Genomic DNA, 15,484 nt, shown 5'->3' on the forward strand with positions numbered 1-15,484 from the left:
ACGAGCATGCTCCTCTCAGGAGACAGGGGTCGCTTATCACTGGTCTCTCTGGACTGGGGAAGATTTACAGCCAGAGGGTAACCACCGGAGAGACGCCCTTGTCTCTTGGGAAGGTGTCTTGGGAAGGTGGTGGCCTTCCCGAGCGTTTTTCCAACACTAACATGGACCTTCAGTGACAGGCAGAGCTGGCAGAGAGCAGACAAGTTGGTGGGGCAAGTTGATGTCTGGTGCCCTCCAGACATTGTAGACTACAGCTTCCATCAGCCAACAGTCCCAACCAACACACATGGTGGAAATTGTAGTCCAAAACATCAGGAGAGCACCAAGTTGAGGACAATTAGTTTAAGGTAGCTTAAGCTTTTGTGTTATTTTTCTGGATAAGACAATGGGAAGCACAACATTTCCCACAATGCAACATCAAAATTTAAAAACACGGTATTTATTGCAAAATAAAAGAATCCATTTATTCAAGTATAAAAATTCAGCAGAATGAATGCTGGCAAAAATCCCTTTATGAACGGCATAGCTATAGTTCCATTTCAAATTAAACTGGGAAGATTCCCAGCTGCTCATATGGCAGCTTTAAAGGAATCACTTGCTGCAGATTTTGTCAAGAGTGGTGAACTTCGGCCCCAAAGTAGCCAAGAAATCGGGAGGTAGGCTGTGATCATCCACAACTGGTAGAGAGAGAAAGGATTCACTTTTCTCCAAAATTCCTTCTTCTGCATAAACATGAGGAGCGTAAGAGACCCCGTTATCTTCTAGATCTGCGATGTGGTTAAGTTTCTGAGGAAAGAAAGTAAGCAAAAGAGCATTTAGATAGCTAAACAAGAGCACCTTCTTGCCTCTACTACATGGATGAGAAATTTGTGGCCCTCTAGACATCGCTGGATTACAACTCCCATCATTCCTGACCATTGGCCATGCTGTAGCTGGGGCTGATGGGAACTGGAGTTCAGAACAGGCCTGGAGAGCCAAAGGTTCCCAGCCCTGGTTAATGAAATAAATCTGTGTTATCTGCAGCACATTTAGGAAGAAGGACAACAAGCTCAGTAATAGAGCATCTTTTGTGCATTCAGGAGCTCCCTAGATTGATTTTCTACCCTCCCCAACATAAAATAATTTGGTGGCAGGAGAAGATCTTTGGGCTTCTGCATTAACAAAAGTAAATTTGAGCCATAATTGAAACTCATTCCACTGGACGCATTTCATAGTTCTTGGAGAAGGGGAAGTAATCAACCTCTTCCTGTTTCTCACTTGATTTAAGATTTCATCCAATGTTTCCAGCATCTGGTCATGTGGGTTCTTCCAGCGCTTCTTACTGTTTTGGGGGAGCAAGGTTGTCTGCTGAAGCAGAGAAAATGAATTTTAGAGCCACCACTTGCTTACATTCCATCTAGAATTACTTCAAGTATAAGGGGAAACGATGAAATCTACAGATAGCAATTTTTTGTAACGTGACACATCTTGAGTTATTAGAGATAAAAAGTGCAGGGGGTGGGGCAGGATCCTGTTGTGATTTATCTAACCTGATGCCAGCCAGGGATCATTTGGAAATATTCTGGGATGGTTATGGGTGAAGTGATACTTCCACCAGGCGCTGTCAGCTTTGCTTGGGTCATTCTATGGTCATCCTTTAAAAGAAAATGAAGCTTAGCTTATAAAAATACAGTTGCAGTCCATGTCTTTCCATGCATCTTGCTAAAACCACTCTCCTTAAAATTAGAATATTTGAAACACATTAGGACATCAAACTGCAGAAAGCCTCAGGACAGTTCACTATAAAACCGCTCTCGCTCTCTGAAGTCCTGCAGAACACTAGCATGCAAACATGACTGCCACATAAAACACATTGTCCTCTGGTGTGTGGACAGATGGAACAGAACAGGAGTGAAGAACCTTTTTCGCCCAGTGGGTCAGATTCTCCATTTCCGAGCACAATTCAAAGTGTTGAATTTAAAGCCCTAAACGGCCTCGGTCCAGTATACCTGAAGGAACATCTCCAACCCCATCATTCTGCCTGGACTCTGAGGTCCAGCTCCGAGGGCATTCTGGCAGTTCCCTTGCTGCAAGAAGCCAAGTTACAGGGAACCAGGCAGAGGGCCTTCTCAGTAGTTGTGCCTGCCCTGTGGAACACCATCCCATCAGATGTCAAAGAGAAAAACAACTACCAGACTTTTAGAAGACATCTGAAGGCAGTCCTGTTTAGGTAAGCTTTAAATGTTTAACAGACTATTGTATTTTAATATTTTGTTGGAAGCCGCCCAGAGTGTCTGGGGAAACCCAGCCAGAGGGTGGCATATAAATAAATTATTATTATGATTATCATCATCATCATCTCCCCCAACCCTTGTGATCCAAGTATGGCAAGTGTGTGGAGCCAATTATCCAATGCCTCAATGTTGTCAGGTGACCTTGCCTGCCAGGGACTTTCAGACGCCCATTTCAATTCAAAATCCCTGCCTCCAACTTTGCAGTGGTGGTCATAGAATATTGATAATTTTCTGGGAGCAGAAAGTCACAATTGCTACATACCTTTCTGCTGCTTGTAGCTATGTCAAGTGCTCCTCTTTGCTGTAAGGGCTTTTCATCTCTGTGCTGCGTGATTTTTATCATGTATTTTAATATGCTTAATGTGTTTTACTCTAGTTTGATAAATTTCCATTTTATTGTCAGCCACCTTGAGCAATATTCTGAACGATAAATTAACAAACAACGTATTCTTTTATATTCATTGCATGCAGTGCTGCTTATGTCCTTCTGCAATTCATTTTCTAAGGTGTTCTATAATTGGCCTTCCTTTGTAATGTCTTAATGTGAAACATTTAAGGCAATATTTTTGTTTCCTGTTAACTATATTTAGATTCATATTTTAAATCTGATCTCCTGTAATGTTTTGTTTTGGAATGCTTTGATGTTTTAATGTAGGTTCCTTCATAAAAAATACAAAGCAGTATAAGGATAAAATGAATAACTATTTTCTGCAAAAATATGGTGAAATTATGTAACTTATGTAATTTACATAATTAAATACATTAAAACCCTAAATTACATTGTCATTAATTATTCCACCCCATTCATTTTAATGCAAAGGAAATGCAATGTAAAGTTGGGGGCATAATAAAGAACTGCTGCCGCTGTTGCTGCTGCCCAGGACTGACCTGCTGGGAGCCTGAAGGGCTGTTATGTACTGAAGTTCTCACCCTGGGCCAGCAGAGGGATACTGTAGATAGTTTTCACTCAGGTCCACATATGCAAATAAGGAATTGAAAGTGACGCTAAGTGATTGGATAGTTACAGAAAATTGTTACTGGTGCATTGTAGTGGAGCTCTATATAAGCAGGTTGGCTGAACCCTTCAGTTCAGTTCTGTTCTGGCCGGTGAATAAACAAGAGCTGTTTGAAGAATCGCTGTGTCGTTTTTTATGTTCACCCACAACTTAACATGGCCCTGTCCTGGTTCTCTCCACCTGGCTTGGGGCAGGGCCTGACAGGCTCCACAAAGGAGTTCTGCTGCTGCTGCTGGGCAGAGAGGGCTCTGTTTTTGTTTTTTAAATTGCTTTTATTTTTTATCTATGTCATTTTAAATTGTGATTGATATTAATGCTGTATTCTTAATTTTAGATTTTATGAATTATGTGGAAATTGTTTTCTATTTGGTTGTGTACTTTCTGATGTGTTTTATTTATCGTTGGTGACTTTTGTTAAAGGTAAAGGTAATTAAGTAAATCTTGTCATTCTGTAAGTCGCCTTGAGAATTGTTTTAACCAGGGGTCAGCAAACTTTTTCATCAGGGGGCCGGTCCACTGTCCCTCAGACCTGGTGGGGGGCTGGACTATATTTTGGGGGGGAAATTGAACAAATTCCTATGCCCCACAAATAACCCAGAGAGGCATTTTAAATAAAAGGGCACATTCTACTCATGTAAAAACACACTGATTCCCGGATCGTCCGCAGGCCAGATTTAGAAGGCGATTGGGCCGGATCCGGCCCCCGGGCCTTAGTTTGCCTACCCATGGTTTTAACTATGGAAAGGCAGCATACAACTAAAATGATGATGATGATAAATGATTGCAAACTGAAAGCAACAACAAAATCTAGCACTCGTGAACTACTGCATACCATCATACATTTTTCTATACCTGAAGCAACGATGGTTTCATACACATTTTACTCAGAAGTAGGTTTTGTTCATAGTGTACTTGACTGGATGTCCGTGAATGTGAGGTGCTCGCTCCAGCTGGCCTCTAAGAAATAAAATGCCAAAAGAAATGACTGGCCCCTATCCAGCGCTGTAGATCTGCCGACATAACAAGACTTCCACATGTGCAATGGACTCAATTTCCCTTCTTCTCCTGCCTCCTCCACTCCACCCTCAAAATCAGCTCCAGGTGGTTGGAAACCTTCCAGAGTAGATTTTTGAGGCACACGGGGGAAAGAAAGGAAAGAAAACTCCATTTGTGCCAGCAGGGACGTCTTACCCATAGAGGCTAGTGGTGCAGGGAGCCATGTTCTGGAGGGTGCCAGTCAAGAGGCTCTCGCTGGCCACATCAGCTCGCCACCCTCGCCATGCCAAAGCAACACCGCGCCTGGAGCCTCTGCCTGCCATGGCCACAATGGCACAAAGTGACCAGCTGAGCCAGGAGCCGCTACATCTAGCCTCCACCTCTTCCCCGCCAGAGGAGCTGCCCTCCAGCAAAGCTGGGCGCTGGCAGTGCCGTCCTCCCTAAAAAAGGTCAGCAACTATGGGAAATGGGGGGGGGGGCATTGGAGGGATCTTTGCACCACGGTGCCGGATATGCTTAAGACGGCCCTGTGTGCCAGCAAAGCCCTGCTGGTGCAGCATGGGATGCAAGTTGTTATCAAGGCATTAAAAGCATCGGACAATAAATAAACAAGCATATACAGTGGTACCTCGGGTTACAGACTCTGCTAACCCAGAACTAGTACCTCGGGTTAAGAACGTTGCTTCAGGATGAGAACAGAAATCGCATAGCGGTGGCGCAGCGGCAGCAGGAGGCCCCATGAGCTAAAGTGGTGGTTCAGGTTAAGAACAGTTTCAGGTTAAGAAGGGACCTCCGGAAGGAATTAAGTTCTTAACCCGAGGTACCACTGTATAAGGACAATTTGAAGGAGCTCAATCCCAACATAAAAGGCAGATTTCAGCCCTGAGTGATTGCCTTCGACAACATCCTAGGCTATGAGATACCTCAGGCCTTTGACCTCCAGGTCAATTCCTGCCTCTGGCATTAATGACCTGCTGAGAACCACCCCAACCTCTGTGAGCTGGTCTCAAGGGGGAGCCAATAGCTTTTGTATAGGATCTTCCACATGATCAGAAGGCCCTTCATGATGCAGACTCCCACTCACCTCTACACAAGTGCCTCTAAGAATAGCCAACAAGAGGAGAGACTTTTGCTGAATAAGCAGAGTTTGAGGGTCAGAGCAGTTATCTTTCAGCAAAGCAGAGACCCCCAGGTAGCTTTCCAGTTAGTCCAATATGCACACTATGCTAGAGATGGGTGGATCTGCCGTTAGTTTCTCAGTGTTTCTCATTTTTCCAATCTTAAATTCACGACCACGTCAGTCTGCGAATTTTTTTGTAAAAGCCCTCGTGTACATTTGAGCATTTGAGTATACACATTTATGGATGCAATTTCGCCATAGCATACACTTTGGTATGTCATTTTCAGCAAGGTATGTATTTTTAAGCAAAATTGTGCCCTAGTATATGCATTTTTGTACACATTACTTGGCCTAAGAACTGCATTGAAAATTCAGAGAAGTGTGAATTTTGAAGAATGGCTTCCTTACAGTTCATATATTGTTGGGGAAAGTGTAAGTTAAGCAAGTTCACCTTTAAAAGCAAACTGAAATAAATTTCTCTCCTAATACCCAATAGAAAGGGAGGGGGGAGGACAAAGAAGAGCAACACCAGGCAAGGAAACTGTACTGTTCCATTACAGGCCCTTTAAATATACATTCAATAAAGCTCAAGGAGTTCTGTGGTTACCTTAATTGTTTGTGCTTTCTCTTTGGAAATTTGTGCATAGACTGTGGATGATGTAGCAGGATCTCCCATATCGGGTGTATCCTAAATGGGACATTAAGTCAAAATCAAATGCATTATTTCACGTTGGTTGCATGTGAAGCAGCTGTTCTGAATGGACAGAGAGCAATACAAGAATCTAGCTGGAACTACTAAAATTGTGGGTGCCTTCCTGGAAAAGGTCTACACAAATGTTCTCTGGGGATCTGCTGCCTGTTGAAGGAGTGCCTGCTTGCCTATATGTCCTGCTAGTATGTATGCAAAGAAAGCAGATGTTACAAAGGCACTCCAAGTCTCCACTGCTCTCTGGTCCCAAAGAATCAAAGACTACCATCTTATACAACTCAATAGGAATAAATTCCATTCGGCTTAATGAATCTCACATGATGATTGTACAGTAATCCAAATAGCATTGCCCCGGAACATCATAAGGAGAGAGTACAAGGTGGGCAGGTGCGAAAGACAGCAGAACCCCTACATCTTTAATATCTGAATTGAAAGCTACTGTTGCAGAAGCTCCCTCTTCTATACAACTGCAAGAGCCCTGTGCTGTTTTCCATCTAACCACACAATGAATAGCGGTATTATTTACCACCTGAGACAAAGCTTGTTGGCTCTCCTCATTGTAGTGGATCAGAGTCTGGTTGCCTTCTTCGTACGGAATGAAGGGAGGGCCTTTCTTCGATTCTGGTGTTGAGGAACACCAAAGTAGGAGAGCTAAGCCCACTGCATAACAAGGAAAAGAAATACAAAGGATGAGCTTTAACACTTTTTTGGATGAGTGGGAGGGAAAATCCTTCATAGGATCCCCTCCACCTCCTGGTTAGTTTGTTGTACACCATTTAAAGATATATTTATATCTTAAGCATATAGAAATTGCCTGAATTAATAAATTCAATAGGTCAAGGTAAAAGGTAAAAGGACCCATGGATGGTTAAGTTCAGTCAAAGGCAACTATGGGGTACGGCACTCATCTCATTTTCAGGCCGAGGGAGCCGGCATTTGTGCACAGACAACTTTCTGGGTCATGTGGCCAGCATGACTAAACTGCTTCTGGTGCAACAGGACACCGTGACAGAAACCAGAGCACACGGAAACACTGTTTACCTTCCTGCTGCAGCGGTACCTATTTATCTACTTGCACTGGTGTGCTCTTGGACTGCTAGGTTGGCAGAAGTTGGGATGGAGCGACGGGAGCACACCCCGTCAGGTGGATTCAAAGTGCCAACCTTCCGATCAGCAATCCCAAGAGGCTCAGTGGTTTAATCCCATGAAGAAGCAGCTCACCTTACAAATCTACGTGTGCATGCACTTTGAATTGAAATTGAGCACCCACTAAAAAAAATCAGTCACTGACGAACAAGGATAACATGTTTACATTCTCTCTGCACAAGATCTGAGTACATTATTTCTGCCAGTAAGCAATTTTACGACATCACTCACAAATCAGTAACAGGAACCCAGCCACGATTGCAGCGACTGCTCCTGCTCCAAGACCCACTGACATGGAAGCCAGTTTCAGCTCCTGCTCACATGTGATCCCATCCCGGCAGGAACACACACCGACATGGAGGGTCTGTTCCACATAAAACCCCTGCCTGTCGAAAATGTGGAGCGGCACTTCGTAAATGCCAGAAGGGAGGCTTTTCAACATAAACAGCTCAACTGAGTCATCTAAAGTGGGGGGAAAGGGAGAGAGGAAGAATACTTACATTATTTCTTTTTGCTAATTATAATAATACCATGCTGGTAATGAGACAATAGTGATGGTGCAGACAAGGATAAGCAGGCTGAACCCTTCCAAATATTATTAAGCAGATTTAAATCATTTTTAGGTTCTTAAGAATTGAATGGTTGCTTGCAAATCCTCTAGGCAATTCTTTGGTTAGCTGTCCAGCCTTCTTTGAAAACTTCAGAAGAAATGCTTTCTCTTATCATTTATAAAAAGGTACCCCTTTTTACCCCTGCCCATACGGGCCAGTCTTGACAGACTCTAGGGTTGTGCGCCCATCTCACTCAAGAGGCCGAGGGCCAGCGCTGTCCGGAGACACTTCCGGGCCACGTGGCCAGCGTGACAAAGCTGCATCTGGCGAGCCAGAGCAACACACAGAAATGCCGTTTACCTTCCCGCCAGTAAGCGGTCCCTATTTATCTACTTGCACCCGGGGGTGCTTTCAAACTGCTAGGTTGGCAGGCGCTGGGACCGAGCAACGGGAGCGCACCCCGCCGCGGGGATTCGAACCACCGACCTTTCAATCGGCAAGCCCTAGGCGCTGAGGCTTTTACCCACAGCGCCACCCGCGTCCCTATCATTTATAGGGAGTTTATTAACCTGTGGCGCCGGGTCAAGTCTCAACTTGAGTCTCTGCTGCGTGAGTAGGAGCTCTAATGATCAAATTACCCTGATAAAAAGGCTCAAACTATGAAAATATCTGCCAACTTTTATCAGTAAAAGACTCTGGGAGCTGCCGGGTAAACTTTTAAACCTCCCTCCCCTTTCAAAGCTACTTAAATCAACTTTGAACCACCTCCATTGAAAAGCCCATAAAGCTGTGGGCTGGATAAAATAGCCCTACTTATTTCCGAGTACGAAGATGGTACTTACAAGACAACCTGTGGTGTCAGGAAAAGCTGCAGACAACAGGCCAGAGCATGGAGGTCAAAATCCACATCTAACAGCACCTGCCATTCTATCAGGCTTATAGTCGAAGAGGAGATGGAGATATCCTGCAGCCCCATTAGCCCTGCTGAAAGGCCAGAAACTTTTGTCTCCTCCCCTGCCTGAACTCTGTTTGTTTAAGAAATGTCTCCTATAGCTTTATTAGTCTGAAGCCTGTCAAAGCGATGTACAGAATATCAAAATCATATACAGTACAAGACAAAACCCCATTTGCACTGAGTTCTCCTTGCACTGAAATGAATGGGGTGGAATAATGTAATGACAATGCAATTTGCATAATTTAGTATATGAGATACTATAGAGTTTTGCATGTTAAGAGTACAGTGGTACCTAAACCATTCAAAAACCAAGGCACGGATTCTGATTGGCTGCAGGAGCTTCCTGCACTCAAGTGGAAGCCGCGTCGGATGTTCGTTTTCCGAAAAACATTCACAAACTGAAACACTTACTTCCGGGTTTGCAGCGTTTGGGAGCCGATTTGTTCGACAACTAAGCCGTTCGAGAGTCAAGGTACCACTGTACAGGGCAGAACATGGAAAATCCCTACGTCACAGTAGGAGGGTAGCTTACCAAAGTTCTGCCCCAGTTTCCAAGAGTCTTGCACATTCCCATTGGTCTCTACTAGCTGGAATGTAAAGGGCTCTGCATAGAGATCAGAGTCTTTGTCTTCTGCTTTTACAAGGAATGGGCCTTTTTCTTTTCCACTGCAGACCACCAGCAAAGATGTAACTAACATGGGAGCGTTGTCATTGAGGTCAGAGAGGTGAAGTTGGATAGTGCCTGTGCCAGTTTGTGGTGGAACACCTAATAGGGGGAACAAATGAGCACAATGCTAAAAAAGAGAGAGAGAGAGCGCAAATATTACAGAGCAGGAAGGAACGCACAGAATGAGAAATGGATCTCACCCACTGGCTTTTGGCATCTGACCTCCTGAGCAAACGCTTCCCACACTGTATTTCTCTGTTGCAAATGTCAGGTCATCCACATCATTCAAGCTGGACCTGTTTTGCAAACTCTCAAGAAAGGATCATCTAGGTCAGAGTTTACACTGGGGCCCAAGAAACGGCTCTATGACTGGGAAGCATTTTTAAGACAGCTTCTCAACATATTTTTAGACATCACAGGATAATTCTGTTGCTTTCCTTTTCTGCCCGGAAATATTCAAAGCTGAGTGTTAGGTGCTAAACCAGAGCTGCCTTGGGACACTTTGCATCTTGCACTATTATTGTTTGAGAAGATGCTTACCGTCGTCAATGGCGTGAATCACAATGGTGTATACGCTGTTGTTCACGTGGGGAGATTCTCTATCTAGTGTTTTCACATTTGTCACGGTCCCCGAGTGTTCGTCAACAGTCACCCAGCCACCTGGGTCAGAAGCTATTTTGTACCTTAAAGAGGAAATCAAAGGTTTTATTTTTAAATGAGCGATGAAGACTCCAGAGTAGCTATCATGCAAGGTTTGCTTTCCCACCCTCCAAGAGATTGGAAATCAAGGGTATACTTAGTGCTGTGCTGTGCCGAACATTTCCTTCCACTTCATTTTCCAACCATTCTCCAACAGTGAAAAGAAAAAGAAACTGCACTCATAAAAGTCAGGTGGAAAGAAGAGTTTCTGTAAAATTCTCATGGGGGAGTGGAAGGCTTTGGTTGCATTTACATTACTTCCAAAATGGCTCCAGGGTTTTGAGAGTAGGGGTGTCAGGGAATTCAGCCTGAAGCAGTAGCAAAAATTGCCGCCACTCGCGTTTTTGTCCCAGGTCCAGCGCAGAACTCAATCTAGCAAATACAGTGGCTGTTCGCTCACATAATTCTTGGGGGTCTTTATTTAATTTTACAGCCAATACATAAATTTGTGGTGGGGTTTATTTGTATGGTTTTGACATTTCGTTTACATTGAAATGTATGGCGTGAAAATGTTACTAATTACCGTATTTTTTGCTCTATAAGACTCACTTGTTCCTTCCTAAAAAGTAAGGGGGAATATGTGTGCATCTTATGGAGCGAATGCAGGCTGTGCAGCTATCTCAGAAGCCAGAACAGCAAGAGGGATTGCTGCTTTCACTGTGCAGCGATCCCTCTTGCTGTTCTGGCTTCTGAGATTCAGAATATTTTTTTTCTTGTTTTCCTCCTCCAAAAACTAGGTGTGTCTTGTGGTCTGGTGCATCTTATAGAGCGAAAAATACGGTATGTTAAATTTGTGAAGTAAGCAAGTCCCCATTTTGTATTTCTATGTTGTGAACTGCCCTATGATCTTTGGGTGATGGGCGATATACAAATTAAATAAATAAATAAATAATAGGGCAGAATTAATTGTGTAAACTATGTTAAATAGCAGACAGCAAGATGAATGGCATAGTATTAGGTGAAAAACAAACAGCCGTGGAAAGAAAATGCATCCATTCTCCAGTAGTCTGCATTCTGCAGCCTTCCTGGGTTTCCACAGCTGAGATGGAAGGCAGGGAGGCTGTCTTCCATGCACCAGACAGCAGTTTATCATTTTCTTAAAAAGAAAACTTCTTTGACAGTAAAAGCACTGCAATTGCTACAGAAACAAAAATCAGGGTGTGCATCAATCTCAGTAACGTGGTAACCATTCTCCCCCAGTATCTCCCACTTCTATAATACCCTAGGGCAGGCATAGGCAAACTCCAGCCCTCCAGATGTTTGGAACTACAATTCCCATCATCCCTAGCTAACAGGACCAGTGGTCAGGGATGATGGGAATTGCCCAAACAGTCCCAAACATCTGGAGGGCCAAAGTTTGCCTGTGCCTGCCCTAGGGGAAGACATCCTGATGCTGATGCTCCCATGTTGTAACTCCACCCATGGAGTTACCTAAACTTTTCAGATTAGGAAGCATAAGCAGCCAGGTAAGTATACTGTTCTGCAAAGATACTTTAAATTTGGGAGCATGGTGACCACATACACACTACCCACGGTCAAGTCGCAACAATAATGTAAGGTCCAAATTTATTTATTTTTAATGTTAAGGACATTTTTAAAGTGCTCCATGAATGAAGCAGGAAAAGAGAAGCAAATTTCACAGGGGAATGAAACATTTGAAAAATCGGAAGAAAGGTTTTGACACAGCACTCAAACAGGTAGACTACTCATGCTTAAAGGAAGAAGAAGAAGAGTTTGGATTTGATATCCCACTTTATCACTACCCTAGGGAGTCTCAAAGCAGCTAACAATCTCCTTTCCCTTCCTCCCCCACAACAAACACTCTGTGAGGTGAATGGGGCTGAGAGACTTCAGAGAAGTGTGACTGGCCCAAGGTCACCCAGCAGCTGTATGTGGAGGAGCAGGGAATCGAACCTGGTTCACCAGATTACGAGTCTACTGTTCTTAACCACTACACCACACTTGGCAAAATGGCAGTCATGGGACACTTGATTGGGCAAAGTGTAATGTTCAATGACTCCCTGTACTCTTGGGTTCTTGAATCTATTCCTCCTCACTTTCACTGAAATGGAACCCTAAAGCAAACTCCTTTGGAAGACCCAATCATTTGGGACATGCGTACAAGAATGACCAGCAGATCTTCCCCACCTTATGATGTGTGGTGTTGTGTCTGGGTCCTTGGCTGTGTAATGTGCAATCGTGTTCCCAGGGGTAATCCCTTCCTCTTTCCAAAGAACAAGAGCAGGAGGATGGAACTTAGGAGCATCATTCTCATCAATGATATTTATGTTCACATATGCTTCCTGGTTGCCTGGAGAACTCCGCATCTGACCGCCTTCACAGAAAAAGAAGGGCTCTTCGTTTTCCACAGAAATCACGAGTCTCCTCTTGTTATGTTTGTCATAAACCAAAGGCTGAAAATAAAAGATGCAGATCAACCACAAAATCACAATCTCCCATTAGTAAATTCTGACTAACTATACACAAGAACCAGTAGGGTGGGGTGGGGGGTTGTAAATGATAACGTGCTGCTACCCAAATCTTGATAAAAGTTCTATGCTTGGAACAATTCTTCAAATCCTGTCAATAGCTTTGTTCATCTACATTACCTTTATGATGCTTAAAACCCCTTCATTGGTATCAGGATCCGTCTCAATGCTGAAGTTCTCTGTATCATCTCCTCCCAATATCTTATACTTGGCTCTCCAAGCAGCTGTCTTGGGAGAATCTTTATCTTCCACCTGGAGGCGAAGGATGCCATGTTCTGTTTTGCCTTCTGGGATGTTCAGATAATGCTTGGAAGACACAGATAGGCCATCTCAGTGAACAAAAGACAGCTCCAAACATTTCCTCCCATTTTCTGTCACACTGCAATGTGACCAAGATACATAACCCAGGGTGGAGTGGACTGCTAAGGAGATTCCTCTATAAGCACAAGGAAATCCTGCTTGCCTGGTGAAATGATTTCCCCTATCTTCCCACTGTGCGCTGTTTTGAGACGTAGGAAGTGGAGACACGGGGAAAACCCCACTGCAGAAGTGGGACATGTTATACTGCGTCTCCACCCCCATCGCTCAGCCCGGACACTGAGGTCCAGCTCTGAGGGCCTTCTGGTGGTTCCCTCACTGTGAGAAGTGAGGTTACAGGGAACCAGGCAGAGGGCCTTTTTGGTAGTGGCACCTTCCCATCAGATGTCAAGGAAATAACTGACTTTTAGAAGACATCTGAAGGCAGCCTTGTTTAGGGAAGTTTTTAATGTTTGATGTTTTATCGTGGTTTTAATATTCTTTGGGGAGCTGCCCAGAGTGGCTGGTGAAACCTAGCCAGAAGGGCAGGGTATAAATAAATTTGTTGTTGTTGTTCCTGCTAGTGCAACTATTTAATTGAATCTGCCCCCAGGATTGGACTGTGCAGTTGCATTGATAAAGTGAGGTCCTCAATTATGCAGAGAGTTCTACTCTTGAATTCCTGGCACAACACTAGGGAAAGTCAGCGCATGGGCAGTGACATGCAGAATGACTCCAGAAGCAGGGCTTGTATACATGCTGCTGACCCCTGTGCAGAATTTGTCATTTGCATGTTTATTACTTATTTTGAAGCATTTCTAATCTTCATATTTTAGACTCTCCAAGCGGCATACAAAAATAGACTCAGTAATGACAGAGCCCCATCCTAGAGGTCAGGGGAAAGCTGTACATGACTTAAGCATATCCAAGAACCAGGGTGAATCTGATTCAAACAATAAAAGAGATTCCAAATAATTACATTTTTGTAGAATTTGCAGTAGCATTCTGATTAGGCTGTATACCTGCAGAGCTGTCAGCACTGACGGGAAATAATGCCTTAAAGTATGCCCTTAAAAAGGCAAACCGTTTGACTTCATAACTGGGACCTAGAAAACTCTCTCCCACCCTGACAATAGCGCTCAAGTAATATGTCCTTACAGTTCCTTTAGCAAGCAGTGGTGTGTTGTTGTTTGAATCTTCCACAGCAATATTAATGGTTGCTGTTGACGACAGCCGTGGATTCCCATGGTCTGTAGCTTTGACCAGAAGTCTGAAAGCCGAGGTCTCCTTGAAAACGTTAAAATATGAAAACATCATCACTCTCCATATGTCCGAGATGATATTGGTGTGAATTCATTAACTCCAAAGCCATGCAAACTTTCCAAAGAGGAAAGATGCCTTTGCAAAACGTAAGGCCCGTGGTCTGACTGACCAAGTTAGAATCCAGCTTTCCTGAAATGGCCACAATTAGCCACCAGAAACGTTGGATTGATTCTGCTGCTAAGATACCTATTAGCTTTATTCAATTTTTCCCCCATGCATGTTGTGTGGCCACAACTGAGACCGCCTTTAAACATGAGTTTTGAGGTCCATGGCCTTGGGTAAATTCAAATGTTTTTGCTCCATGGTGTAATTTGCACTGGACCGTAATTCTGTATAAATATGGCGTTTAGACCCTATGGTGGTGGAGGTGTTCCCCATCCCTCATCTCATTCTCTCAGCACCAGTGATGTAGGACAGAGCAGTAACAGATGGTATGTTGAGGAGGTGGCACTTACCTGACCTCATAGAATCATAGAATCATAGAGTTGGAAGAGACCACAAGGGCCATCGAGTCCAACCCCCTGCCAAGCAGGAAACACCATCAGAGCACTCCTGACATATGGTTGTCAAGCCTCTGCTTAAAGACCTCCAAAGTAGGAGACTCCACCACACTCCTTGGCAGCGAATTCCACTGTCAAACAGCTCTTACTGTCAGGAAGTTCTTCCTAATGTTTAGGTGGAATCTTCTTTCTTGTAGTTTGGATCCATTGCTCCGTGTCCGCTTCTCTGGAGCAGCAGAAAACAACCTTTCTCCCTCCTCTATGTGACATCCTTTTATATATTTGAACATGGCTATCATATCACCCCTTAACCTCCTCTTCTCCAGGCTAAACATGCCCAGCTCCCTTAGCCGTTCCTCATAAGGCATCGTTTCCAGGCCTTTGACCATTTTGGTTGCCCTCCTCTGGACACCTCCCAGCTGTTGAGTCACTGCTGCTTACTGGGAAGGGCAGAGCTCTGGGGAAGCCCCCACACTGCAAATGCAGCAATAGGAGCTTGCTGATCCATTTGCACCATGCTGACCTCCCCAGCACCTCCATTTTTCCTCCCAATAAGCAGCAGCTCAGTATCAGGTGGTCAGGTAAGCTCCACTGCACCACCACCACCACCACCCATCTGCTACTGGAGCAAAGTGAAGGCAAAAGGTCACTCAGTGACTCATTGCTAAGTGGATCAGGCTGAGCCAGTTCTCCCTGACCCAACACCAACATTAATGGCCCATTTGTTTACACTGCATTTGTTT

At 44.2% G+C, this 15,484-nt stretch overlaps 1 protein-coding gene across 2 annotated transcripts in view; it reads right to left on the reverse strand.

Moving 5' to 3' along the window:
• Positions 1–423: 423 nt before the first annotated feature.
• The window catches only part of CDH26 (cadherin 26), a 55,946-nt gene continuing 40,885 nt past the window's right edge, over positions 424–15,484 (reverse strand). For both annotated transcript variants that reach the window (XM_083507366.1, XM_083507367.1), the window contains 12 exons: positions 14,077–14,205; positions 12,742–12,927; positions 12,281–12,546; positions 9,974–10,116; positions 9,299–9,532; positions 7,492–7,722; positions 6,641–6,774; positions 6,013–6,093; positions 4,142–4,246; positions 1,530–1,634; positions 1,258–1,347; positions 424–786 (listed from right to left, as the gene is read on the reverse strand). In XM_083507366.1, coding sequence (XP_083363492.1) covers positions 592–786; positions 1,258–1,347; positions 1,530–1,634; positions 4,142–4,246; positions 6,013–6,093; positions 6,641–6,774; positions 7,492–7,722; positions 9,299–9,532; positions 9,974–10,116; positions 12,281–12,546; positions 12,742–12,927; positions 14,077–14,205 — 1,899 coding nt within the window. In that variant the 3' untranslated portion in view covers positions 424–591. The remainder of the gene's footprint in view (positions 787–1,257; positions 1,348–1,529; positions 1,635–4,141; positions 4,247–6,012; positions 6,094–6,640; positions 6,775–7,491; positions 7,723–9,298; positions 9,533–9,973; positions 10,117–12,280; positions 12,547–12,741; positions 12,928–14,076; positions 14,206–15,484) is intronic.

This window comes from Podarcis liolepis, assembly GCF_965112155.1.
Source record: "Podarcis liolepis genome assembly, chromosome: 6".
In the NCBI taxonomy this organism is placed as follows: Eukaryota; Metazoa; Chordata; class Lepidosauria; order Squamata; family Lacertidae; genus Podarcis; species Podarcis liolepis.